We start from the raw sequence: 25,525 nt of genomic DNA, 5'->3' as shown, positions 1-25,525 counted from the left end.
AGTAATGAGAATAATGACTGTGCATAAACGCCAAAAAAAAAAAAAAAAAAAACTTCATTTATTTACATAAGCCTACGTGTGACACCTTCTTTCTTCTTTTTTTATCCTTCTTTTGTTTTGTGTGGAAAAAATTAGCTGACATTGTGTAACGGCCGAGCCTATTTTTATGAAACCGTTTCCAGTCAAATACGCAGACACGTTCAGGTAGCTTCCTCTCGGGAATTTCTTCAGACATGCAATGCGACAAAATATATTTTTTCACAGCCTATTTCCTGGTCAGTGAGGACTGTAGAGGGCGGCGTCCTGAACGGGACAGGTGAGTAATATAGCACTCATCTGCAAGGAGTGTTGCTCATTCGTGTATACATCGCTAGAGAGTAAAGATGGTCAACTGGATAATCAATCACGGGCTGAGCGCTTTCATCGTGGTATTTAGGCATTGTTTTGCTTGCTATTTGTATAAAAAATTGATAATGCAGTTAACTATAAACCTTATGTTAAAATAAGTCGATCTTTTGATCTGTATTTGTAGGTGGTGTGGATGGCCATCAACATCTTTCTGTTTGTCCACTTCTACTTATTCTATGATCAGGGTCCACAATTTGAATACACTCGTGAACTTTTAGGGGTAAGTTTGACAGAAAAAAAGCATTTTTCAAAGCATTCTCTAAGAGAAAATAGGAAGTAAATGGTGTATTTAATAAAAATCTTTTTATGTAGTAAAAAGAGAGAAAGTATTAAGGGACTGTTTCTTTTAGTCTGCACTGCCCTGGGCCAGAGCTCCAGCTGCTGTACTCAACTTCAACTGCATGCTGATTCTTCTGCCAGTTTGCCGCAACCTGCTGTCTCTTATCCGTGGCTCTTTCATGGTGAGTTGCTGCACACTTGTAGGCTACCTTTGTGTTTGAGATAGTATATGAGACCCTCTGTAAGTATTTGCCCTCATGTCCATTTTTTAGTGCTGTGGACGAACAGTGAGGAAACAGCTGGACAAAAACCTGACTTTCCACAAATTGGTTGCTTACATGATTGCCCTAATGACAGGTAAACAGCTTTTCCTTCAAAACTTAATAGGAAGTTGTTGTGCATAAAGTAGGCTTTCAGCTGAATGACAGTATGTTTTACAAGAAAGAGCTCACATGTGCGATAGCTATTCAAAACATTCACACTGGCATTTCTTTCTTTCTTTCTTTCATGCTCTGATGCAACTGGATACATAATCAAACATTTCCTCATTATTAATAACACATCAATCACAGTCTGAGTGGTAGTCTGAGTATTTCACCCCTGATAACCCTATAGCATCGCAGGTAGTGTTATTCTTCTAGGCCAAATCTGGATAAACATTGACCAAGTTTTGATTTTGTAAGAAGCTGACTGTAGTATTTAACACGTTTGTGTCTGGCTAAAGAGAGTTTTATCCACCAGGACATGTCAGGTTTTTCAAATTTCAATGTGAAAAGACAGATCAGAAAAGAAAGAAAAAAAAAAACTAAAAAAGAAACATCCAAAGAAGTTTTAGTCCAAAATGCTGTATTTTAAGTTCTATTGAACAACTTACTCGAGGGGGTTCTGCATGGATATATAAATCATATTGAACTTAATCATATTTCTTCTTCACACTTCTATCTTTAATGCAGCGGTTCACACTGTCGCTCATTTGCTTAACGTGGAGTGGTACAGCAACAGCTTAGATGGTCGATATGGGCCTCTCGCCGGGAATCTGTCCATGCTTGATGACTCCCGTGAATTAAATACTACTTACCTTAATCCCATTCGCTCCACTTCTACGGTGAGTTGCTGTACTTTTCGTTGCTTTTATTAAGGTTTTTGATATACACTACCATTCAAAAATTTGGGGTTTTTTTCTCAGCAAGGATGCATCAAATTGATCAAAAGTGACAGTTGACATTTATAATGTTTAAAAAGATTTCTATTTCAAATAAATGCTGTTCTTTTTAACTTTCTATTCATCAAATCCTGGAAAAAAGGTATCATGTTTCCGCTAAAATATTAAGCAGCAAAACCGGTTTTAACTGTGCTAATCATAAAAAGTTTATTGAGCACCGAATCAGCCTATCATAATTATTTCTGAAAGATCATGTGGCTGCTGAAAATTCAGCTTTGCCATCACAGGAATAAATGACATTTTAAAATATATTAAAACATAATATTTCACAATATTACTCATTTTAATGTATTTTTGATCAAATAAATGCAGCCTTGTTGTAACGGTACATTACAACTGAGCTCTATACTGTTTTTTTTCTGAGGTGTGATATGCCTGCTCTAATCTTGTTTACTTCTTCTCCAGACTCCAACGATTTTTGTATTCACCACTATCGCGGGTCTCACAGGTGTCATCATAACTCTTGCCCTCATCCTTATTATCACTTCCTCTATGGAAGTCATTCGCAGGAGCTACTTTGAGGTCTTTTGGTACACGCATCACCTCTTCATCATTTTCTTTGCTGGCTTGGTTTTCCACGGTGCTGGGTAAGGACTATTTACTGGTTGAGCCCAATTTTAAAACTGATTTATAATAGATTATTAACAGCAAGTAAACATGCGGTTTGGTTTTTAACTAGACGAATTGTGCGAAGTCAGCAAGAGACCGATCCACCTCACAATAATTCCTTCTGCGAAGACCAGCCAGAGATCTGGGGGAAAACACCTGACTGTCCAATCCCGCAGTTTGCTGGAGGGTTTCCTCAGGTAAAAGTTGTCCAATTTACAATGCACAAGCCTATGATAGATTTATTTTTGGTGGTTGCTGATTTCAATTTGCTGAATCCTCTGTTGCAGACCTGGATGTGGGTGATTGGACCGATGATCATTTACCTTTGTGAGCGGCTGCTACGTTTCATTCGCTACATGCAGCCTGTCAGTTACAGAAAGGTGTGTTGTCATGAACGTTTTGACAAAACTACAAATATATAGTTCTGATCTATATATATATATATATATATATATATATACACCGGTAGTAGATCTGAACCCCACCCATGATTGCTCTGTAATCAGAAACTGTATTCATGCTTGTATACTAGATTGTAATCCGCCCATCCAAGGTGTTGGAACTACAGCTGGTTAAGTCTGGATTCAAGATGGAAGTCGGCCAGTATGTGTTCCTCAATTGCCCAGCCATCTCTCAGTTGGAGTGGCACCCATTCACCATGACATCAGCCCCGGAGGAAGACTTCTTTAGTGTGCACATCCGCTCAGTTGGAGACTGGACTGAAAAGCTCATCAGAATGGTCGAAAACCTACCAGAGGGTGGGCAAGGACCTAAGTATGTACTCTTTGCCATTTTACTTATTCTCTGGGCACAACATATTCATGCACTCTTCAAATTGCAGTTTAATTTCAACTTTAAAATATGCATGAAACAGAAGTTGCGATAGCCTTTTCTTCCCTATTGTATGTCTGAGTGAAACAAGTAAGAATGTAGGGTGGGGGAGGGGGAAGTTATTTTGATCAACAATTATGAGGGCACACAGATTTCCAAAAAATATGATGTGCATGGATAAATAAATCATTTGTGATAAACACTGACTATTCCGTAAATTAAGAATTGTCCATTTTGATTTCTTGGTGAAGTGTGAAAACAAAATATCAAGAATAATGTATGGATCTTTTATTTTTGTGTCAGGATGGGTGTGGACGGTCCGTTTGGAACCGCGAGCGAGGATGTATTTGATTACGAGGTCAGCATGCTGGTGGGTGCTGGGATTGGAGTGACCCCATTTGCCTCTATCCTGAAGTCCATCTGGTACAAGTTTAAAGACTCCAACCCCAAACTACGAACAAAGAGGGTAAGAACATTTGGGACTTAAATAAGGAAGTTAGTGCAAAGGTCAAGTACAATAACTCCTGTTGTTGCTGTTGTATTACAAAGGTCTTTATGCCCTAGATAACAAAGTCCGGCATTCCTTGAAACTCAGTTTCCTTACCATTTCTAACTTGTGTGTTTAGATTTACTTCCACTGGCTCTGTAGGGAGACACATGCCTTTGAGTGGTTTGCAGATCTCCTACAAGTCCTTGAGAAAGAAATGGAGGAACGAGGAATGAGGGACTTCCTCACATATAAGCTCTATCTCACCGGATGGGACCAGAGTCATGTACGTACAAAAAAAAAAAAAATTCTCCTGTGATATGAAAAGTAAGATGATGAACGTAATTGAAGTATGAGTAATGTGTGCATGTCACAGAACATCGAATCTTGCGTTTACAGGCAGACCATGCAATGGTGCATTTCGATAAGGATACAGATATCATCACCGGCTTAAAGCAGAAGACTCATTATGGCCGACCGAACTGGGATCGAGAATTTGAGCAAGTTCGGCAAGAGAACCCGTCGTACGTTTTAAAACTCTTCATGTTATTGCTTCCTACATATGATGCTCATAAAATATCCCAACACTAACATTTTATTTGAAATATCAACAGGTCTGTGGTTGGAACATTCTTGTGTGGCCCACAAGCCTTAGCGGAGGTCTTGGAGAAGAAATGTGCCAAGTATTCGGACGTGGATCCACGGAGAACCAAGTTTTACTTCAACAAAGAGAACTTCTGAGGAAATATTTTACAGGAAACCTAATTCTCTTGAAAGACTTGTGCACTAGGGATTGTGTTCTTCAGCAGTATCATGATTTGTCATTTATCAAATCTTTCCATCTAAGTGATTCTCTGTTACTGTGACACTACGCGAAAAGTGCCAACCTTCCTGCTGGAAAGTGAACAACTTGCTGGAAGGGACTAATTCCATGTCTGGGTTAAAAGTCCACTCATTGTATTTATTTTTTTCAAGGTTTGGCTTTTCAAGTTCCTGGTTAGAAATGAATCAGCAAGAATTAGGGAAATAAGACCTAAACCAGAATGTATTGTGTTTATAAATGTCTCCTGGTGTAAATATGTGCACAGCTCTAAAATTAACATGGAAATTTTAACAAGAATCACACATTATCTGATCTAACACGTCACATTTGGTTAGTCACTGGTTGTGTAATCATACAAGAGTTTTTTTTTAATACTGTACATTATAAATATTATATATTCTTTGTTCAAAATAGTTTTTATAAAAAAAATATTTCCAGTTGTTTATTTCAAAATCCAGTTCTTTATTTTTTTCATTAGCAGTAAATTGTGAACCACTACTATCAATAAACAACTGATTTCTCTTAAAATAAAAAAAATATCACTAGAAAACAAAAACAACAATGAAGTTACAGATGTGGAACTCTTGGTGATGGGTTGTCCGATGGGATGCGCATGTTCCTGTAATCACATGAGTTGTAGAGTCAGATTTTCACACTTGCACTTACCCAAATTAACCATGTCTCATTCTGTTACAAAAAAAAAAAAAACATGTTCCACTTTGTCACAGAGCCTGTAATTATCATAATAAGCTGTTTTAGGACAGATGAGAAAGAAACAAAAGCGCTCACATCACAATAGGAGTCTTCAGGGGGCGCCTGCTGTCTTCTGAATCTGCTCCTTCAGGATCAGGATACTCTGTCTCTGTTCTGGTGGCAACATGGCGATCTGTTCTGGGGTCAGCTGCAAGACCTGCATAATCAAGGCAGCCTGGGAATGTGGAAACACAGCACATAGATTAGTATCTACGTGACACAAACCTTGTTACATAATGAAAGATTCAAATTGAAGAGTGGTTAACCTGTGAACTTTAAAATAAACATGTCAACAAGTAATTCTGGAAAATCTGGTCAGTGAAACACTTAAGGATGCAGATCTGAAAAGGGTGTGGAAAAAAAACACACAAAAAATGACCCACCTTCTCGTGGTCTTGTGATGACACATCTGACGTAGGACCCTGTTAAAAGACAGACAGAATTAAAACATGCAGATATTTGAATTAAGTCCTGCAAGCTGAATACTGCTCTCTGAGAGAGGGGCTGCAAAGGGGGTCAGTGGAGAATTGAAATGAACAGGATTTTTTGGGAAGAACATTATTTTTCCATTCAACAGTTTGGGGTCAGACAGACCTTTTTGAAACAATTAATATTTTTATTCAGCAAGAAGATATGAAATTGATTAAAAGTGACAGCAAAAATATATATTTGATATAAATGCTGTTCTTATGTACTTTATATTAAATCAAAGATTCCTGAATTTTTTTTATAATTGTTTACACAAACATTTGGCAGCACAACTTTTTTTTTTTCAACATTAATACAAATAATAAGAAATGTTTCCTGAGCAGCAAATCAGCAGGTTAGAATGATTTCTGAAGGATCATGTGACATTGAAGACTAGAGTAATGGCTTTGCCACCACAGGAATAAATTACATTTTAAAATATATTAAAATAGAAAAGTCATTTTGAATTGTAATAATATTTCACAACATTACAGTTTTACACTGTATTTCTCATCAAATAAATGCAGCATTGGTGAACATGAGACACCCCAAACTTTTGAAATGGAAGTGTACATTTGATAAAAAATCTTTTTTGTTTTATTTGCATCTTTTTAAGGACTTTGGTTTTCTTAATAATTGTGTATAGTACTATTTTCTGTAAAGCTGCTGTAAAACTATATTTATAGTTAAAAGTCATATTCATATAAATATGACCTCAATACAATGTTTCTCAATTTAATACTGAATGGAAAAAAGCTTATAACCTAATACACAGTAAATATTTTCCAGTTCATTTATAATCATTTGTTTTTTTCTTTAGTACAATGGCAAATAAAAACGAATACATTTTGCAAACCTGCTTTCCTTAAATAATCACGTTTAGTACAACAAACACAGGTTCTTTTGACTTGAACACATAGCTGCCTGTATATTTTAGGAAGGGGGTCCCTCACAAGGCTATGATTAAATGTTAAGTATTAAAACGTTTGAAAAAAAGGCAAACTATAGGAGTGTGGAAATCTTACTGGTCTCACTGCTGGAGGTGCACTTTGTCCCATGCCGTGGGGGGGAGGACCCTGCATTCCACCAGCAACAGGAACCCTCTGGCCAGATATCGGACCCCGAGCATCAACAGCTCTTGGATCACGACCTTGAGGAATTAAGAGAAATCCTTCAATCAGATTTTTCTTTCAGTAAGGAGTAAAACCAGTATTACAGATATACAAACCAAGTCAACAAATGAAGCGAAACCACATCTTCAAGTACCTCTTGCCTCCATGGGTGGACCACGCTGGTCCATCATAGGGCCTCTAGGTTCTCCCATCATGGGTCCTCCTCTCATGTCATGAGGGCCTCGCATGTCTGGGGGAGCCATATGCATGGGCGGCCCCTGATGTTGCGGAGGGCCTCCAATGTAACCACGCCTGTACGCGAACAAGAAGCAAAATAATACGCTTTCGTTATTAACTTAACAGACTGTAAAAGCAATAAAAAAGATTTAGTGGTCAATAAATTGGCATAAAAGTCTGATGTACACTACCATTCAATAGTTTAAGCTCAGTTTTTTTTTTTTAAAGAAAGCAAGGACGCATTAAATTGATCAAAATAAACCGTAAAGATATTAATGTTACAAAAGACTTCCATTTCAAATAAATGTGGTTCTTTTGAACTGTCTATTCAAAGAATCCTGAAACAAAATGTATCACAATTTCCACAAAAATATTAAGCAGCACAACTGTTTTTAACATTTATAAGAAGAAATGTTTCTTGAGCACCAAATTTTAGACTGGGTAAACCCAGCCTGATCTGCCGGCGATTTGATTTTGCCCTGCAGCTCAGGCTGGAAACCTGTACATTTATCTCTGCTGCTTCCTTTACAGATTTGCAGGAACCAATCACAAACTGGCTTATCCCACCTGGCGCGCTATTGGCGGGTTTAATCCAATCCAATTCCAGAGCCGTTACGGCTCTGTCCAATTCCTTTTAACCTCTCGACGATGCTCAATGGCTTGTTTTTAGCAAATAAATCGTTCGAGTGGGTGTAAATACCACAAACTTTCATGTTTTTTTTTGCATAACCTGCGAAATTCGCTTGATTCCATTGCTGCTTCTGCAAACCGCTGATCAACACGTTTGGTTACACATTTCCTGCCTGGAGTTTTCGCGTAGCTCTGAAAAGTACGTCACCCGGATCGTTGGTCTGATTGGTTGAAGGACTATCCAATTGCGTACAGAGTATGGCAAGCCGTTTTAACATTTAATCATTTCAACCGACTAGTATCTATTTTCATGCTACTAGTACTTATTTTTTAGATACTAGTATCGATTCCATTAAGTACTAGTACTTATTCATTAGCTACTAGTGCTTATTCTTTAGGTACTAGTACTTATTCATTAGATACTAGTGCCTATTCTTTAGGTACTAGTACTTATTCATTAGATACTAGTACTTATTCATTAGATACTAGTTCTTATTTATTAGATAATAGTACCTATTAATTAGATACTAGTACTTATTAATTAGACACTAGTACTTATTTCAGTAGTGACTAGTAACTATTCTTTTGTTACTAGTAACAAATAAAAAAAAAATTGCCATTGACTTCTATGGGGATCTGTCATTCAGATATCAACTATTCGGTTCTGACTAGTATGTATTCCATTTGTGACTAGTAAGTATTTATTAGATACTAGTAGTTATTTATTAGGTACTAGTACTTATTTTTTACATACTAGTACTTATTCATTCGATACTAGTACCTATTAAATAGATACTAGTACCTATTCATTAGCTACTAGTTCTTATTCATTAGATACTAGTACTTATTAATTAGCTACTAGTACTTATTTAATAGATACTAGTACCTATTTATTAGACACTAGTATCTTTTGTAATTGTTACTAGTAGCTATTCTTATTTTACTAGTCACAACTGCTTTTTTACTCGTCTTATGTTATGACTAGTCAGAACGGCCACTGGAGAGTTCAATTAAAAATCTTACTAGTAAAATAAAAAATCTTACTAGTAACATTTGGAATAAATACTAGTATCTAATAGGCTTGGCACGATAGTCGGTGTTACCGGTGTTACACGGTGTTCAGTCGCAACACCGGTTTCATCACTTGCCCACCGCAGCACCGCAAAAAATTTTTTTTAAAGCAATTACGCAGTATCCGTATTTTCGGTCACCAGTTGACTAGCGTTATATGATCACGCTCAACCATTCAAGCGCGACAAAACAAGAGACCGCGCTGTAAGTCCTGCCTATTACACACACGTGCGCACACACGGAAAAGACGCGCGTCAGTATCGAGTTCTCTTTTCGGCCTTGAACAAAACATAACACACACAAATTATGCCAAAATGTCCGTTTTGTTGTTGCGTTTTTCATGAATAATAACGAATAATAACGAACCCACCATTCAAAACACTGTGGTTGAATCCGAAATCGCGCCCTATACCCTCAAATCGGGCGTTATTGTTCTCAACATGATCTCAAGCAGTGAAAAATAGAGGACACTGACAACGCGCTGAAATACAGGACCGAGCAGGTAATATTTAATATGAAACAAAGTCTTAACTTTCAAATTTGGTCAGTCAAACAAAAATAAAATAGGCCTACCGTTTTTTGGCTCTTTAATGTGTCGTGACAGATTGCCTCAGTTAAAGCCAAGTTCAAATCCACCGAAGTTAATCAATAACTCTTCTGACTGCTTTGTCGCACAAAAATGGTGGAATTTGATTGGTCAGATCGCATGTCAATCAAACTCAATACGAATGATGAATTGACGCCATGTAAAAAAAAAATTACATCACTCTATAACACCCCCCACCCCCACGATGAAACCGGTAATACCGGTGTTGTCACAATTCGATTAACCGGTGGGAGAATATTATCACCGTCACATCTCTAGTATCTAATAAATAGGTACTAGTATCTAATGAATAAGTACTAGTAGCTAATTAAATACTAGTATCTACTGAATAAATACTAGTATCTAGTAATAGGTACTAGTATCTAAAAAAATAAGTACTAGTACCTAATGAATAACTACTAGTATCTAATAAATACGTACTAGTCAGAATTGGAATACATACTAGTCAGAACTGAATAGTTGATATCTGAAAGACAGATCCCCATTGAAGTCAATGGCAAAAATAAAAAATGTGTTACTAGTAACAAAATAATAGTTACTAGTCACTCTCGAAATAAGTACTAGTATCTAATGAATAAGTACTAGTATCTAATGAATAAGTACTAGTATCTAATGAATATGTACTAGTATCTAATGAATAAGTACTAGTACCTAAAGAATAAGCACTAGTATCTAAAGAATAGGCACTAGTAGCTAATGAATAAGTACTAGTACTTAATGGAATAGATACTAGTATCTAAAAAATAAGTACTAGTAGCATGAAAATAGATACTAGTCGGTTGAAATGATTAAATGTTAAAACGGCTTGCCATACTCTGTACGCAATTGGATAGTCCTTCAACCAATCAGACCAACGATCCGGGTGATGTACTTTTCAGAGCTACGCGAAAACTCCAGGCAGGAAATGTGTAACCAAACGTGTTGATCTATGCCAAACTATGCTCGTTGATCATGCCTCTTGTGCACTAGAAAATATAGAGCAGACTCCCCAGACCAATGTTCAATCCTAAAAGATTGAGCTTGGTCTGGTGACAGCCAGACTACACCAAATCAGCACAATAAAATGATTTCTGAAGGACCATGAGACACTGAAGACTGGAGTAATTGGTGCTAAAAAAAATTCACATTTTAGAAAACATCTTACTTTAAATTGTAATATGTCACTACATAACTGTTTTTACTGAATGTAAATGCAGCCTTGGAGAACATAAGAACAAAAACATTTTAAAAACCTTAAGCCCAAATTAATCATTTTCAAAATAAATTTTATTTTGTCAAGGTTCTATAAACAATGACTTCAAATTATAAATATTTTTTCCATTATATTTGATTTACCTGTCTATTATTTCATTTTTCAGACTTTACAGGGTTAATAGCAAATGCATAAAGGGGGAATACATTAAGCTAACAAAACTAATGACCTGTGATCATCTATTCTAAATGTCACTGCAACAGTTTTTAGTAGGCATTACCCTGGCTCCACCACGTCTCCAGTAACATTGACCAAAGATCCACCTCGCGGGTCGTTCGGACCATCACCAAGAAGGCCTCTGGGTGGGATCCCTGGAGGGCCTTGCGGGGCCCCTCGCATTGGGGCACGTGGGTCTACTATTGGCACTGAAAAGAAAGAACAATTATGATTTAAAGAAAAGTGCATGCTTTGTAACTCTGACAAGACACTAAAAGAGAACTGTCTACAGAATCAAAATGATGAAAGAAACTAGTGTCAAAGTGCATTACACAAACATTTCAAAACATGAACATGTCCTTTTATGCAAATAAAAAAAAAGAATAATGTTGTTGTATTGTCAAGCACAAATTTCCAAGGTATGACACCGTTATGATACACCAGGGCATTTCCTCGAGTGTCAAGGAAATTAAACTAAAGGAAACAAAAAAAGGTTCTATTTCACAAACAAAAGGATACTGTTTCACCTGTCACAGTGACTTTGATAACAGAGGGTTTCAACATCTTTAGAAAGTAAAACACATCAATACTCATCTATATTCTGCTACACTGGCACATTCCATTAGGTAACAAGAATTCATTGTTCAGGTTTTGGATTCAGACACTAAAAATTCAAAACTGTTTACAATTCGTCAAGCTTTTGTTTCAGAAACAAAGCAAGGCACTCCTATGTTTAAGCACTACTTATGAACATGTTTTAATCAACAATTATTGCATTTTGCAATGTTTTTGAGTCATTCTCTCTCTTTGACATGATTGGAAGTTTCACTTTATTAATTGCAAACTGCCACAAAGTTCACATACTGCTGTCAATTCAGACGTGGTGTTGAGGGGTATGCCGAGATAAGGTGTGGACTCCAAAAGGTGCACATAGGGGTAAGATAATGAGCGGGAGACAGTCTTGACAGCCCTGTTTTGAGCAGACCAGAGTTATACCCATAATACCTTGAGGCCGCTCGATAGCAGCCTGCCCAGCTGCTCCCACAGAAGAGTCCTGAAGGGTTCCTGGGTCAGCATTAAGTGAAGAGAACAGGAGAAAGAACTGAGACAGCGCACAGTAGCACTTACTGATATTACCCAGGGATGCTTGTACTGATGTTTATGGACATGGGTTAAAGTAGGGGTCGATATGGGTTTTTAATTGGCTAATGCAGTTACTGTATAAATATCAAGAAATCAAGATCAATGTCTTAAATAAATTTGAGGTCAGTACTTTTTTTCTTTTTCTTTTAAAGAAGTCTTTTGTTCACCAAGGATGCATCTATGTGACCAAAAACACAGTAATATTGTGAAATATTTTATATTTTACATTTTAAAATGCAACTTATTCCTGTGAATTTTTTAGCAGCCATTACTCCAGTGTTCAGTGTCACTGATTTGGTGTTCAAGAAACATTTCTTCTTATTAAACATTTAAAAATGGTTGTGCTGCTTAATATTTTTGTCGATTTTTGTTTTGTTTTTTTACAGTTTTTATTCATTTAATGCATCCTTGACAAATAAACGTAAAAAAACATATATATACACACATACATATATATATATATACAGTGCAATGCATAAGTTAATACACCCATGCTAAAGTTGACTAAAAAGAGGAATAAAAAATCATATTTTGGAAATTGAAGTTAATGCCTTAATTTAAAAAAAATTGGAAAAATCCAACCTTTAAGGACACCAATTTTCTTTGTGAATGAATAATGTATCGTAAATAAATAAATGTTCTTCCTTAAAATTCATGGTGCATAAGTTAGTACACCCCTATGTTAAATTCCCATAGAGGCAGGCAGATTTTTATTTTTAAAGGCCAGTTACTTCATGGATCCAGGATACTATGCATCCTGATAAAGTTCCCTTGGCCTTTGGAATTAAAATAGCCCCACATCATCACATAGCATTCACCATACCTAGAGATTGGCATGGTTTTATTTCAGTTAGCCTAAAAGCTAGTTTGATTTGCATTCAAATCTGCCTGCCTCTATGGGAATTTAACATAGGGGTGTACTAACTTATGCACCATGTATTTTATATATATATAAAAAAAAGAATTACTGACCCACAATTTTTTTACGGTAGCATACAAAAAATTTTTTTTTATATAATATAATATTATATTATATTATATATATATATATATATATATATATATATATATATATATATATATATATATATATAATATTATATTATATTATATATATATATATATACACACACAAATTAAACACTTTTTTTTTAATTTACGAAAATATTTTAAAGTATATAGGCTTTCATTTTGGATCTGACGTAAGCGGGAAATTCCACTTCTGTCTATCATGCACAGTCATCGGCTGATGGCAATCATCCTAAAATGGTGATTATGAAGGTGAAGTGTGTAATTTCCCAATTTTAAAGGTGCAGTGTGTAATTTTCAGCGGCATCTAGTGGTGAGATCTGCGAATTGCAAACAGTCAGTCACTCATGGCTTATCCTTCAAATTGCAAACTCGAATGAGAAGCTACGGTGGCCGACGTAGGATCGGAAGATGTCTGAGTCTGAGTCAGCAGAGAGTAGCAAGTCAAGCAATGAGGTTTCTTTATATTATATTTTATATAAAATTATATTTAGTTAATTATTCAGTAAAACCACATGTTATTGCAATTGTTATTTTTACTTGTTCATCATTGTGTTAGTCTTTTATTCACTGACTTTACTAGGGATGGGAATTGATAAGATGTTATCAATATCAATGCCACTGACGATTCTGCTTATCGATCCGATTCTTTAACGATTCTCTTATCGATTATTGATAGCACTGTGTGGAAAAATGTAGTCATATGCTTTTCAAAAAAACAAGTGGTTTTATTTATTTTAAAGTTTAAGCTTGAGTAAGCAAACTGTACTTTTTATGTAATTTATGCAATAAATAGAACCTTATTTACGGTCTATTTACGGTCTGGTGTCAACACAGAAAACATTTCATCACTGGATAGTTTTATGTCAGCTGAATGTCCGGAACGCTTTTCAGAGAAGATAAGGCAACTTATTTAGCACAATTCACACCCAGCGGTAATAAAAAAAAAATTAAAAAAAATCTCTGAATGCTCCACATGAAACTTTGGTCTTCCGACCTTTTACCACCGTGTCGATTTATTTTGATTAATATGTGCGAGGGAGAGAGAGCAAGACAGCGCTTAGTTTGGAGACGGTGAAGTCTTGTTTACACTTTCACCTGGCTCCGAAAAGAGAGAGCGCGCGCGCGCGACCGGGTCTCTCTCTCTCTCTCTCTCTGCTCGTTCTTTCAGTTAAACATGCGCCCTGTCACAAGCGCAGCAGTTCATCTACATTACTCACCGATCAAATAAGACTTTGGCGGGACAAAAATTCACTTTGGCGGGCGCTAAAACAAGTTCAGTGCAGGAAAAACCCTGTTATTGCAAATGGCATAATTTGTCTCGTTTAGTCAAATAAAGCCAAGCTTTAGATCGCCTCTTCCTCTCCATGATTACCTCCTCTGCTCAAATCAAATCGAAATAGCTACGATGTAAATAGATTACGATGTCCGAGGCGTCATTCAGACAGCATGTTTTTCTCCACGTTTGCAGAGTCAGACAACCTGAGTATTCTGCTGCGTCTTTTTCTGCTGCTTCTCATTCAAGTTAGTGAGGAAACGCGCGCTGTAGCGCTGTTTGTTTGCTGTCGGCTACGGTAGAAACATGACGTCACGATATGTCGGCCTTCATAGAAGGGGTGGCCGCGGTTATGTAGATATAAATGACTCATTCTAAGGTAATAAAAACATAACGGTTCATTAAGTAAGGTCTTTATACACCACTGAAAACATAGTTATGGATCTTATATTGCATTTCTGTCAATAGATCCTCAGAAATATTACACATTGCACCTTTAAGCACTTTAGTGCAATTAAAATATTTAAGACTCAACACTGACTCAACCAAATGTTGAGAGTTTGGTACAGGACTTTCTGACCAATTGAAACCAGAATTTTTGATAAAACTGTTTTTGTAACTCCATTAGGTGAAACCAACAACGTAGAAACCACACACTTCACCTTGAAGAGATGGGAATGAAAATTAAATATCTACATGAAAGCTTGCCCAATACTGCTTTCTTGTGGACAGGTTTGGTAATGGTGTTCAGGAGGTACAAAGAAATAATTCTCTCACTATGACTTGTAATATCCTGAATGAGTAATGCACTGGTAATGCCTAAAATGAGTACCTGGTCCCCTATCCATGGGCACAGGGCCTCCTGGAGGGATCCCTATCTGAGGCTGCATCCCACCTGTAGAGGGAGGGAGCAGAGGTAAACTGCTATCTATGCACACAGATACACAAGAGCCAACGTATTGCAAGGACAACTGGGCTTACCAGCTGGTCCCATGGGTCCCTGTCCTGGCATTGGTCCAGGTACTCCACCCCCCATCTGTGGAGGCTGCATCATTTGAGGGGCTCCGTTCACATGCATACCTGGCTGTGAGTCACAGGATCAATAGAAAATTACTCATTAGTGCCATGAATGAAGAGAACGGCTTAACTGTCCGTGAACCCAACTGAAACTTTTTTTAAATATCAACCATGAGCTTTTTTCATTCACTGAAAGACTACAGAGCATGTCTGACAATGAAGTAAATGATTTTTTTATGTAGAACAAATGCTGATGACTATTAGGTCATTATGAATAAACTATTTAAATCACAATGGAATAAAAACACTAACTTGAGATTTTGAAATGTTTTCAGTCTTTACATCAAAATAACAGTAAGACTTTCTATTTCTCTCATACAAAGTACATGCCAAGCAAAACTGAGTTTCAGGAGGAAAATATCCAAGTGCATTTATCGGGTTTTATTTAAAGCTGCAGTTCTTAACTTTTTTGTGCGTTTAAAATTTACAGAAATTATATAAAGAGTACATCATGAATCCATTTTCCAAACCGTGTTTTTGTCTTATCCTGAATCACTAAGGTACACTTATAATAAGTGTCTATATTCGGACTATTTTAGACTGGTTCGGGTCGTAGTGGAACCGCTGCGGAGTAGCCCAGTACCTGCGTGACTCATCATAGATAAGGCTACAATGTTCTTCTGCAAGACACATGCAGTTCTGTTTATTAACCGCTAGAGTGCCAAAAGTCACGGACTGCAGCTTTAAATTGTCATAACATGTACATGCCCTAACAAATTGTTGGTATACTAAGCATAATCAGTGAAAAATTGTCCATGTAAAAGCACAAAAAGGTAAAAAAGTTTCAAAAGTTGGGGCCAGCAAGACTTTTATTCAGCAGGGATGCATTAAATTAATCAATTTTACAGTATTGACATTTTTAACATATTTCAGATATGTTTTTTTTTTTTTTTACTTTCTATTAATCTCTTTCTATTAATCAGAAATGTTACTTGAGCACTAAATAAGCATATTAGAATGATTTCTGAAGTATCATGTGATATGAAATCCATCACAGGAAATAAATTAATTTAAAATACATTAAAATAGAAAAAAGTTTTTTATTATAATATTGCACAATATTACTGTTTTTACTTTCGATTAAAATGCAACCTTGATAAGCATAACAGGCTCTTTTTTTTTTTTTAAAGCATTAAAACCCCCAAACTTTGAATGGTAGTGTATCATAACAGACAAGCACTACGCTTTAATGCATCTCGTGATACAAGTGTTCAGAAAGCGATGAAAGATGTAATACTGACCATTGGTTGTGGCTGAGAGACAGGGACATTGGGCTGAGGGAGGGGCTGGTTAGGTACCGGCACCGGCCCAGGCTGAGGGCTCGGGTTTATGGGCTGAACCACAGCCGGACGGTGAAGCATTTTCTGTAAGAGATGATTTTTCTATTGACTATCTTATATAGTTTAAAATGTCACATACTAAACATTTGGTTAAAAACACTTTCAAAATCCTTGATATTTATAAAAGTGCTTATTTAAGAAGGTTCCCAAGTCTATCCAATCCATGTACTAAGACACTTTCCATTCTTCTATGTAGTGCAATCCTCTTTAATGATCTTACCAGAGCGATTTCAGGATCCACAATCCTCATGACCACCTGAGCCTGCAGCAAGGCATAAGCTAGCTGAGGGTTCTGCAAGAGCATGTTCCTGGCCTCCTGGGGACTGTTCTGCACACAGAGCTGTACAAACAAAAAACAGGATCAGAATTCTAACAATCACTTCAAAACAGCAATTCATTTTAAATCAAATTACTTGGAACAATAAAATTAAAGGAGCCGTATGTAAGATTGTGGCCAAAACTGGTACTGCAATCACTTTCAAGTTACCCTCCCCCTGACTTGAGGTTGCCAGATAGGCTGCAGGATCCAGCAGGAACGTTTGTAGCTGCAGCTGTGGTAACTAGAGCTGAGCTGGCAACCCGGATGCCGAAACACTACTGACTTCGTGATTGGTAGATAGGTGGAGGGTGGCGCTTCAGGCCAAAACACAACATGACAACATCAACATCAGTTGAGGGCTGCAACTTCACTAATGACAATATCCTGGCCGGACTACTGTTGTCAGTGATATAAGTATTTGAAATGAACATGATTTCTTAATGTCTAGTGACATATCAGGGCCATTTTATGATTAATTGAAATACATTTCTTACATATAGCTCCTTTAAATATATAATACCAATTAAAGGGTTAGTTAATGCAAAAATAAATAAAAAATCTGTCGCCCCTTATGTCGTTCAAACCTGTAAGACTTTGGCTAATTTTCGAAATACAAATGAAGATATTTTTAATGAAACCTGAGAGATTTCGGTCCCTTCGTTGAAAGTCCATAAATTTCACACTTCAAAAAGTTTATAAAAACACGGTAAACTTAATCCACATAAATCTAATCCGGTCTAATCCAACTCTTCCGAAAAGAAACATTAGATTTTTTATGATAAAAAGATTTACTTCAGGCTTTTATTCACAGAAAAAGAAATCTTTTTTTTAATCTGTGTTGATCAATGTTTATTGATGTCTTTATGAACTTTCTGAAACGTCAAAGTTTTGCTGGAATGGATCTCTCAGACTGTATCTGTTTGTGCATGAATATGATCCGCAAAATAGTTTTTGGTCTCCCACAAAAGGATCTAACAGATCCAAAACGCCTCGATTGAAGTACAGATATTACTTCCTTAAACATCTACGTCACAATGTGAAATACTACCATAATGACCACCCAATGGCATATGTTATAAAAAAAAAAATAAAAAAAAGGCGACGCTTCAGTAAACTGTAGTGTTTTCGTGGAGAGCATTTTACAGAGGACATCTTCCTGAACCTGGGACAGTACAACGCCCACTATATACAACTTTCAAATATACTACTTACCACTGTGAAACATTCTGCTCAAGTCATGCTTGGAAAGTTGTTTTCGATCGACTGGGTTGATAGTCTGCATTTTCAGAATCTGACTTGGCTCGAACTGATACGGTAAAACTAACGATATTATTAACTGCGTGTTTACAATTGCTTAACGCCTTGGAAGCTGAAGCTTGGGATTATGGTGACGTTACATTTCCGACACACGCTTGAGGTGTTTGGCCAATCACAACGTACGGGGTCTGCTGGCCAATCAAAGCACTATGAGCTTTTAGTAACGAGGGGCTTTGGAGAAATCAGCACGTCTCAGACAGACATTAAAGCATGTTAACCTATTCTATTACACCCAAAAAACTAAACAATGATCTTTTAAAATAGCATCATATGAGCCCTTTAAATTCAACAAGCCACTTTCCAAGTCACCTTCATCTGTTTCATAAGCTCAAACATCTGCTCAGGGGGCAGGCTGGCTACTGCCCGGCTGATGGACTCTGGGGCTTCTTCTGTTGTGCAGCCGTCTCCATAAGGGGACTCAATAATAGGGGCACCAGTACCCAAACCTGAGGAAACAAGCATGCAGCTCAAACAAAACAGCCATTTTTATTACTCAAGATGTGAGTTTGAACAAAAATTCAAACTCTGTTTGGGTGGAATATTACATTTAAAAAGTACTGAAACTTACTTTTGAGCTCCTCTTTATTCTTCTCACTAGCAGCATTGTCGACGCGGAGGGCTCTGCCACTGAACTCTCTGCCGTTCAGGTTGCGCATGGCACTGAGCGCCGTCTCCTGATCCTGGTACTCACAAAAGCCATATCCCTTTGGCTTACCTGTTTCTCTGTCATACACCAACCTGCAAGATGTTTTTTTAAATCTAGATCAGCACCAGGTTTCCTCAAAGTGACCAGAGCATATCGTTGTTTCAAGCATTATCGTGCATACCTAAAACTGACGACAAGTCCAACCTCTGAGAAGATGTCTTTCAGTTGCTCCTCTGTGGCCTCATATGGGATGTTTCCCACTGTTACCAAAAAACAAACAAATATGGAAATAAGAAACCATGTTGCACATGCACACTGATGTACTGTTGCATCATCTGTTTAGGAGCTCATCAGTTTGCTTTAGCACTTTTTATCACTTACACCATTGAATCATTACGTCCAGTGCAAAACTTATCAAAGAATGAGTATGAAATCTGCAGTAGTTTTACAACTAATGATGAATATGTGAACATGTATGCAAAAAATATGAATTCTAGTAAAAATGTAGGAGTCTAGCAAACAGTCAGATAAAGTGGTACATAATTTAAGGCAGGTTGTAGGTTAGTGAGGTTTAGCTTAGCGGCTAATGACACAGAATGGTACATACAAGAAACAAACTAATCCAATTTCTTCACACATACCGAAAACCGAACGCAGCGAGCGGTCCACGGCAGGATCCCTGGCAGCAGCTGCGGCTGCTGCTGCGGCAAGTGCTAAATTCGCCATGTTCAATGATAAATTCACAGTAAACACGACCAAAGCATCAGAATAGATCGATGAGAAGCCGGAAACCGCGTGGGGAAAATATAGATGGTGCTACACAACCGGTACATTGATATTTCAAAATAAGAGTCCGAGCAAGCGCTTTTTTTTCCACTGCACAACAAAATTATACAGCTTACCAAAATTATATACAAAATTATAATTCAAATAAAATACTTTGTAAAGCTCACAATCAATTCTTTTTGGATTTTTATTTATTTATAGAATATATCATATTAATGTGGCTGGTTGGGGTTTATGTTTATGGAATTTAGCCCACACTAACATGAATTCAATTAATCCGATTTTTTTTCAAAAATTTTTTAATCTTAAAATAGAAATTGTGATGTCCCTCTATGTGTGTGGGTCTTCTAATATAGCCTACATTGTGAGATTATTATTATTATTATTATTATTATTATTATTATTATTCCTGTTAAAGAATTGTTACATTTTTAGTGAATGAAAACAAAATATGAAACAGCCGATTCTTGATGCCACAGGTTCATCGGATGCAGAACACCAAGACTTTTTAAAGAAAAACACAACATGAATAATAGGCTTATCTCTTAAGTGTGAGAAACACCACAGAATGTCCCAGTACAAATGTTTTCCACAGACAATTGTTTTGGCAGCAAATGAAACAAATTGTCACAGTGAGAGCATGTGTATACCTATTTATCAACCTAAATATCTTAGCGAGATTTTTCTCAAGCCTTTAGCTTAACTGAGGGGTTGTTGTTTGGCTCTATATTTCTTTTCTTTTTCTTTTTCTTTTTCTTTTGACTGCAAAGCTGCTTTAGAACAATATATAGGCCTTATAAAACTATAAATAACTACTACAAATAAGCTATACATTAAAATAGGAAACTAAAGTTATGGATTTTTCTACATGCAGATTAAGAAATATATGTTGTCAGTTCTTGATTTGTACAGTTTTAGAAGACCTGGAATATAGTGCATGAGTCGTCTCTTTATAATGCTTTTATAATACTTTTGTATTCCTACTTTCAGTGTAATGAAATAGCAGAAATTCAAAACAAAATTCAAAACGTCTCCTTTTGTGTTCCACAAAAGAAGACAGGAAAATGGGTTTGAAACAACATGAGGATGAGTAAATGATGTCAAAATTTTCATTTTGTGGTTGAACTTTCCCTCTGATACATCCTGTGGCCCCTTTCGATGGTTACTGAGGCCCACTGTGAACCATGGCATGTACCCTGAGAATTCACCACATGCCCACTGGAATAAAGAATCTATTTTATTTGCTTTATTTTTTATTTTAATTTTTTAAAGAAACCAACATTAAATAAATCTGAACTCAAAACTCTCCGTTAAATATTGTTTGTGAAATGAAAAAAGAATCACACTACATGCGATCACAGAAGGATTTTGATTTGCTCTTGCAATACTGTAAAATTAGGCATTCGGGTGTGAGCATCAAACAGCATTTGAGGGTCTTGTGTTTTGTGTGAGTTCACACAGTATAGTTAATCAGTAGAATAAGCTGGCTGTTATTATTATTATTTATTTTATCTTATAAAAGATCAATTAATCAAGAGCATGTTGTTTTGTTTATTATTTACTGTAAATAATGTAATATGTTCCTTCAGAACCTTGGACAGCTCCAACACTGACATTAAATCAAGAAATTGCAATGACATGATAAGCTATATTTAACTATATTTCAGTAAATCTATTCAGTGAAGACAATCTTATGCCCTCTCTCTTCTGTAAATTACAAATGAAAGGCAGAAATTGTCTATTGTTCAGCGTTTATTTTGCTCATCATTATAGAGAGTGGAAATTTGATATTATATATACATTTATGACAACAGTAATGCTTACAAATGTGGATTAGAGTAACCTCTTTCCAGAAGCGATATCGGTATGTATTAGATTGTTTACTTCAGCTTATTTTTGGGGCTAAAAGAGGTCTAGAATAAGACAGGCCTCACTTAATGCTTTTTGTTAGTTGCAATTTGATAAGTCTGGAAATTGACACATATTCAAGGTCATTTGAACAAACTCAGTTTTGGCATTACAAATATTCAGTATTAGCTTCATGTTCATTTTATGTCATTACTAATAGGCAACTAATAAAATAAACATGCATTTATATTAATGTAAGTGAAAGTTCATTCGCCTGTGCATTCAGAATTAAACAATCATCTCCACCAATGAATTTCCATGATTTTTTTCCCAGCTATTTCCCCCCAGTGGTCATTAGAGATTTTCAGCTGAACATATTTTAGAGCTGAGTATAACAATTTAGCAAGGCTATTTATGTTCACGTCTAAACCATTTTAAACATGCTTAAAGATTTCCTGGTTTTCCTTGTACAATAATTAAAAAAAAACGTGTCTCGCTCTGTTGAAAATTTAAATAGAGGCTTGTCTGACACTTTTATCCAAAGCATCTTAGCCTATATTTTATCATTTTATGTTTTTCCCTGGAATTACAATCTTTGATAATGGCATTGCACTAGCGCCATGCCCTATAAGCTCAGTTATAAGTGTAGCACTGGGCCAAGTTGCATTCATTAAAGTCTACTTTAATTGGTGGCTGAATGTGTAGGAAAGGCAATCAAGCACAAATGTGTGATGCTGGGTTATCATTAAAGTTAACAGTAGGGGTCGCACAAACACTATTCTTCACTTCACGCTAGCACGCCGCTAGTACGTCGCCTGCCGCCGTCATCATTACCAAAGGATTTTATTTACATTTGGGCTGATGGCGTTGCGATTTGATTCATTTTCCACCAAATTATACGAATATTATTTATTTATTTGAGTTCCATCGGCCTTATTCAAACAGCCTGGAATTTGCAACCTATGTTATTGTTCGGAAGCACAGTTGACCAGGAAACACTACGCTGTGCTTATAGAAGTATCGCGACGTCGTTCAAACTCAGTGGCAAATCTGCATTCTGTAACACGAAAAATGCTTGGTTCCACTGGGGCTCGAACCCAGGACCTTCTGCGTGTAAAGCAGACGTGATAACCACTACACTATGGAACCACTTGAAACGTTCTGCTCGTGAGAGCAACACAAAACAGACAGGCCGAAAAAATTGCACGGATTACGCCCCTACATCGCATTTAACAGAGCCTAAAGGTCTATCTATCTATCTGCTATCTATCTGGCGGGATGAATCAATAAGTGAAAATATCATTTGATATCAAAATATTCAGATATGATGTATTTTTCAGAGACATACGCAAACATCTCAATATATTCTCTTCATTACATTGCTTCAGGCAAAATGGGTGCATAAAGCTTGATGCACTTTTTAATTAAAATCACATGACAGTTCCTCATTAACCTTTCATTTCTGTTGACTTCTGTTATTTTCTGTGTGAAATAAGAGTTGACAAGGGCTGTAGTTGTACTTTTGTTCAGGTTGTAAAAAAAAAAATATATATAGTCTATATATCGCAATACAAAAATGCAACATGTATCGTGGATAGTGAGTGACAATATTTATTGTGTGCACCTAAAATAAAAATGACTGTGTGAGAATAAAGTCAGGTTATTAGAGTTTTAGTGTCAATACTACATTAAACTACTACATAATGTTGAATATAATGTATAATAATGCAGTGGGGGAATATTTGTGTCCTGATAATGCCAAATGTCTTCTGTTACCAGTAAAAAGTGGCCTACATTATTTAAAATATATCTAGTAAGGGATAGAGCATATTCGTCTAAAATAATTCTGTATTTCCAGCTTCAGATTGACTATTTTTATTCTGGTGTCACAATTGTCCTGTGCATTGGGTTATCAGTCGAAGCATATTCATATTTTACACCCAGAATGTAATATCAAAATTAGCATTTTAATCAACAGTACATTTTTGTTAACCTTTTATCATGTCTTGGAGTATCGCAACGATATCGCATCGTGAATTCAGTATCGTGACATGAGGGTGTCGTTACACCCCTACTGTGAACGTATTGTGGCACTGACTGCATTGCATAAAGATTGGAAAGCTTGCAGACCAGAGTGAAGGAACAGTGAAGAACTGCCAAAGACAGACACTCAGTCAAGGCATTTTCTTTAATTTAGTGTTTGAATTCTTTAACGCCTCTCAGTTTCTGAAAGATAAGCAATTACACTTTAGAAAGTGCTGGTTGTTGAAACAACCCAGCATTTTTTACCACATGCCCATGTAATTTACAAAGTTTTCTCCTTGGTTTCACTCCCTATAAGACCATGCATGCTCTCTGATTTTACAGCACAGCCGAAACGCCAAGATAATGCACTCTTAAATGCACCAGGACAAAATTTGACAATTAGTGAGTAATTGCCCTCCCACCCCCCTTTGTTAATTATAAATAAATAACAGCATTGTTTTAATTGGCACTGGGGTTTATATCAGTATAACCTCTTCAACATAGCAGGAAAAGTTCAGTGGCCTGCAGTGTTATTCTGAAATAAGGAGGCCAAGTCCTCACAGTTTCTTTTTTTAAATATAAATCAAATGTAAATTCAAGTCCCAGTTACACTTAATGTTGTCACATGTTCCTGGTTAAATAAACATTACATAAAAAAAAAGAGAAACCAAATACAATTCTATTTTGTATTCAAAATAATAATTAAAGGCAGTAACAATTTAAACAATATCTTTTATTTGTGACCTGATGTTCAACTGTACTTTTTAATAGTCAAGTTATTTTCATTAGTCATCAAGCTCGGTAAACTGGTCACAGACACGAAGATGTAGCCTACCTTTAATTTCACCAAGCTGATAGCTCACTAAAAAAAACAGTTATCATGTTTTCAGGCCATTTCAAGTTTGATTTTGACGTGGCATAAAGCGGTTATCTAAGTGGCAGAGTTGTTTACTTTGGCTACTTTTTAACTTCCCATTAAGGACATCATTTTGTTCATTCAGACCGATTTGCACGAAAACAATCAAATCCAATCACAGTGCGATGGAGGCATTACGATCCTCTCACCTGACTTTCCCAATTCATTCTCAATTAACCCCCATCAAACCCACCCCACGCTTTAGGGGGTCTGTTAAAACTCACTGGGCTCAGGGGAGGCAAGAGAGAGGTGGTGTCCTGCTGTAACTTTACCTGCTAAGTGTCGCTGTTGGACAGTGTTACTTTAGAAAAGCAAGTGATTTATACATGTTTTGATGTCACATTTTGTAATATATGCATTGCTTTATTTTTGTATGGATTATTTTCTCATTCAAATTTCTAAATGTCTCCCTTGCCTCCTCGGAGGAAACGCCCCTTCCATTAAATCAAATCTCTGTGGAAGCCCCCTCTTGTTGCAGTTGCAAGATGCAATTTACAAATAATGTGAAATTACACTGCAAATGTGAGAAAATAAAGCTGCAAAATGAACGCAAAATGTCTATAATATTACAAAAGAGACAACAAAACCACGATAACAGCAAAGCTGCAATAAAGGGAACATATTTCTTTATTTATTTCACATTGTCTGTGTATCTGTTTTATTTCTACATAGCTCAACTGGAGGCCCCTGAAAGTCTGGGGCCGGTTGGTCCAGTCCACAATAGGCTACCACATCCGTTAAACGAACAAAAGGGACCAAACATGAAAGCCTTCATTATTTTACAAATAGATGCACATGAAAATCGTACGCAGTATAACCCCAAAATCGAGTCTAGCCGTGTAGCTCAGTCTGTTCACC

General features: G+C 36.5%; 2 protein-coding genes across 3 annotated transcripts; one reads left to right on the top strand and one right to left on the bottom strand.

The window, feature by feature from the left end:
- Window positions 1–362: 362 nt before the first annotated feature.
- Window positions 363–4,714, top strand: nox1 (NADPH oxidase 1). Its single transcript, XM_084431093.1, has 13 exons — window positions 363–428; window positions 533–628; window positions 759–869; window positions 960–1,044; window positions 1,641–1,792; window positions 2,315–2,496; window positions 2,589–2,715; window positions 2,806–2,898; window positions 3,051–3,292; window positions 3,653–3,815; window positions 3,976–4,122; window positions 4,236–4,360; window positions 4,451–4,714. The coding sequence occupies exons 1-13, from the start codon at window positions 384–386 to the stop codon at window positions 4,575–4,577; spliced, it is 1,695 nt and encodes a 564-aa protein (XP_084287219.1). The 5' UTR covers window positions 363–383; the 3' UTR covers window positions 4,578–4,714.
- A 383-nt stretch (window positions 4,715–5,097) lies between these two features.
- Window positions 5,098–19,903, bottom strand: cstf2 (cleavage stimulation factor, 3' pre-RNA, subunit 2). 2 transcript variants are annotated; one of them, XM_084431094.1, is made up of 15 exons: window positions 19,734–19,903; window positions 19,274–19,352; window positions 19,015–19,184; window positions 18,756–18,892; window positions 17,031–17,150; window positions 16,712–16,834; window positions 15,375–15,477; window positions 15,226–15,288; window positions 11,951–12,010; window positions 11,010–11,154; window positions 7,147–7,304; window positions 6,906–7,030; window positions 5,796–5,834; window positions 5,449–5,587; window positions 5,098–5,278 (listed from the first exon to the last, which is right to left on the bottom strand). In XM_084431094.1, the coding sequence occupies exons 1-14, from the start codon at window positions 19,816–19,818 to the stop codon at window positions 5,465–5,467; spliced, it is 1,530 nt and encodes a 509-aa protein (XP_084287220.1). In that variant the 5' UTR covers window positions 19,819–19,903; the 3' UTR covers window positions 5,098–5,278; window positions 5,449–5,464. The 2 variants fall into 2 exon arrangements, with proteins under 2 accessions (XP_084287220.1, XP_084287221.1); XM_084431095.1 differs by lacking the exon at window positions 11,951–12,010.
- Window positions 19,904–25,525: the final 5,622 nt, after the last annotated feature.

This window comes from Rutilus rutilus (assembly GCF_951802725.1).
Source record: "Rutilus rutilus genome assembly, chromosome: 14".
NCBI lineage: Eukaryota > Metazoa > Chordata > Actinopteri > Cypriniformes > Leuciscidae > Rutilus > Rutilus rutilus.
This window is presented reverse-complemented; position numbering and strand designations above follow the sequence as displayed.

Coding starts and splice junctions, on each gene's coding strand:
- nox1 (XM_084431093.1), top strand. CDS start 384: ATGGTCAACTGGATAATCAATCACGGGCTGAGCGCTTTCATCGTG. Junction 2,497..2,588: donor TTGGTTTTCCACGGTGCTGG/GTAAGGACTATT, acceptor GTTTTTAACTAG/ACGAATTGTGCGAAGTCAGC. Junction 4,361..4,450: donor GTTCGGCAAGAGAACCCGTC/GTACGTTTTAAA, acceptor AAATATCAACAG/GTCTGTGGTTGGAACATTCT.
- cstf2 (XM_084431094.1), bottom strand. CDS start 19,818: ATGGCGAATTTAGCACTTGCCGCAGCAGCAGCCGCAGCTGCTGCCAGG. Junction 19,353..19,733: donor CTCGCTGCGTTCGGTTTTCG/GTATGTGTGAAG, acceptor TTTTGGTAACAG/TGGGAAACATCCCATATGAG. Junction 12,011..15,225: donor GCCCATGGATAGGGGACCAG/GTACTCATTTTA, acceptor ATGCTGACCCAG/GAACCCTTCAGGACTCTTCT.